General features: G+C 38.3%; 1 protein-coding gene across 1 annotated transcript in view; it reads right to left on the bottom strand.

Annotated features, from left to right (window-relative positions):
* The window catches only part of LOC140924172 (uncharacterized), a 21042-nt gene extending 18586 nt beyond the window's left edge, over window positions 1–2456 (bottom strand). Inside the window, exons 1-4 of the mRNA XM_073374199.1 lie at window positions 2260–2456; window positions 2121–2178; window positions 621–1012; window positions 1–11 (exon numbers count right to left, since the gene is read on the bottom strand). The exon at window positions 1–11 is cut by the window's left edge and continues 145 nt beyond it. Of these exons, the coding sequence (XP_073230300.1) occupies window positions 1–11; window positions 621–1012; window positions 2121–2178; window positions 2260–2310 (512 nt within the window). The 5' untranslated portion in view covers window positions 2311–2456. The remainder of the gene's footprint in view (window positions 12–620; window positions 1013–2120; window positions 2179–2259) is intronic.

The raw sequence follows: 2456 nt of genomic DNA, 5'->3' as shown, positions 1-2456 counted from the left end.
TCTTCGCTTTCCTGATTTAATGAAGACAAAAAATAAAAAATGATCCATCTAGAACACAGCTATAATAGTGAATCCTGGGACTCGCACAGCTATAAAACAATAAATCAGAGGCCAAAGAATACATGTATGAGTCCTACATTAATTTGTAAGATGAAAGAAGAATACATATGATGGATCCTTCTTACAGTGAACAGAGAAAACGTTTGTGCATCCAAATGGATGCATACAAGGCATGATTGGTACATCTTTTAGGAAATTTAATGTGGGACATGCAGGTAGATGGATCACTTAATTTTGACCTGTAACAAACACAACCCTGGTGAAAACATCTTGGAACACTTGAGGCAATAAGGTTGACACACAAAGACACACTTTGCTAAATTAACTTGTATTCTACTTCTTATAAAAGCTTGGAAATGTTGTTGTAAGAGACCATTTCTACATTGCCCCAAGCAATGTCGATCATGTTGAAAAATACTTGAATGCATAACGTCAACAATGCGATGGGAGGAGGGGTTGGGAAAATGCATCATTAAGTTAGTGTCCCGAGAGTTTTGACCACGGTTGTAGGTGTTTGGGGCAAAATTCCCATGGCAAGTTCTCACTTGAGATTCACTGACCTCCCCTTCACTTTCACTGCCATCGCTATGAGACTCTGATGACCCAGATTCTCCTGTTGTATACTCATCGCTATCAGACTCCGAGTCGCCATCACTCTCATTCTCCTCCTCAGTTTCACTATGTTTATCAGACTCAGCTTTTTCATTCACAGCCACACTTTCATCAACAGCTTCCTCAGGTTCTTTTACATCAGCTTCAGCAACCTCATTTTCATGTCGAGGCTCTGTGTCATTTTCTCTTATTCCATCACTTTCATGCTGAGATTCTTTTGGAGCCTCGTCTTCATGTTGAGACTCTGTGGCTTCGTCCTGTGCTGTCCCATTTTCTGGCTTAAGTTCAACACTAGCTTCTTGCAGATCAATTGGCTGTTTCTCATTAAGTATTTCACTCTCTACATGATAAAAGTAAAGATGACCCAAGGTTTTCAATAAAAACTGAAGTAGCCAGCAGGTTTGAAAAGAGTGACCAACTGTAAGAAACTTGTGAAAAATTGACCGAAATATAGTGTTCATATGAAAACACATCATAATGTTTTTCATTCAGATTTTATTGACATTAATCAAATTACTTGCTTCTTCTTTCTAGAAAAAAATAGCCGACCTCTATGAGCAAAGTAGCCGACACGTTTTGTCGGTTGTTGGCGCTTATTGAAACCCCTAATAATAATAATAATAATAATAATAATAATAATAATAACGCGAATATTTATACAGGATAACCTATCAGTAAATGACCCTGAAGATCTGATGTAGCCCTTGTTAATACACACATACAATGGAAACCGGTTGTTTTGATACAAAGTTGTTTTGATACGAATTCAAGTAGTAAAACTACATGATAATTTTGATCACTTCAAATATAGTTTGCACATGAACATGGAAAACATTTGGGGTGAATATTCCTTGTTCTTTAAGGCAAGTAGGTGAAAATATTTACACCTTGACTGAATCAACTTGTATTGAAATGACTTGTATTTTCAAAACTTAAATTTTGTTCAACAGGTTTTGTGAAAATAATGTTTTGACTTTTCACAGAGGTATGCAAATATCAAACGATTTGAGATCAAAAGATATGATATCGCCCGAGAGAATGCACGCTGCCAGCTCGTTTCAAGCGTGCTAGCTTTTACTCACTAGAAAAAAGCGATGAAGTTGTGCCTATTTTACTACCATCATTCTGATTCACCGTTTTCCTTTTTCATACCCTGCTAGCAGAGTCGCTTCGATCTTTCCTAGATAAGTCGGGAAAGAGGAAGCGACTCTGCTAGCAGGGTACCTTTTTCGCCATTTTGGGGTAAAAAGTTACTTCTATGACACAGTCTTGAAATCGAAAGCTCTTTGCATCTTTTGCAGTGGCACGACATAGTTGTACTGCTCTTGGGTCCTTAACACGAAGACATAATTTAATTTAGGCTGACAGTTCGAATATTCCAGAATCTTATAACACCGTGCACCCAACGACAGCTGTACATAGTTCGATGAATGATACTAAACACTAACCTTCAATAACTTTGCTTTCCACAGACGCTGGGATGGAATTTTGTTCCTCTGCTTCTACCTACAATAGTCAGCATTTACCAAAACATTCAGCTTCCTTCTTACATTTTTAAGTTTATGCTGACACAAGCTAAGTACAAACCTTGTCTCCCACGCGCGGAGTCAACGACAAGTCAAGCGCAGAATCCGCCATGTCTGTATGTATTCCAAATAGAAAGAGTTTTCTTGCAAACTAAAGCCACGCCGTGAAACGAAGCCGCACCATTTGAAGTTTTTACTTCAATCTATCCGGAACAAAAGTCACCGAAACAGCACGCTTGATCCGCCATATTGGAAAAG

This window comes from Porites lutea, chromosome 14, assembly GCF_958299795.1.
Source record: "Porites lutea chromosome 14, jaPorLute2.1, whole genome shotgun sequence".
Lineage (NCBI taxonomy): Eukaryota > Metazoa > Cnidaria > Anthozoa > Scleractinia > Poritidae > Porites > Porites lutea.
Note: the sequence above shows the minus strand (reverse complement) of the source record. Positions and strands in the feature narration are given on the sequence as shown.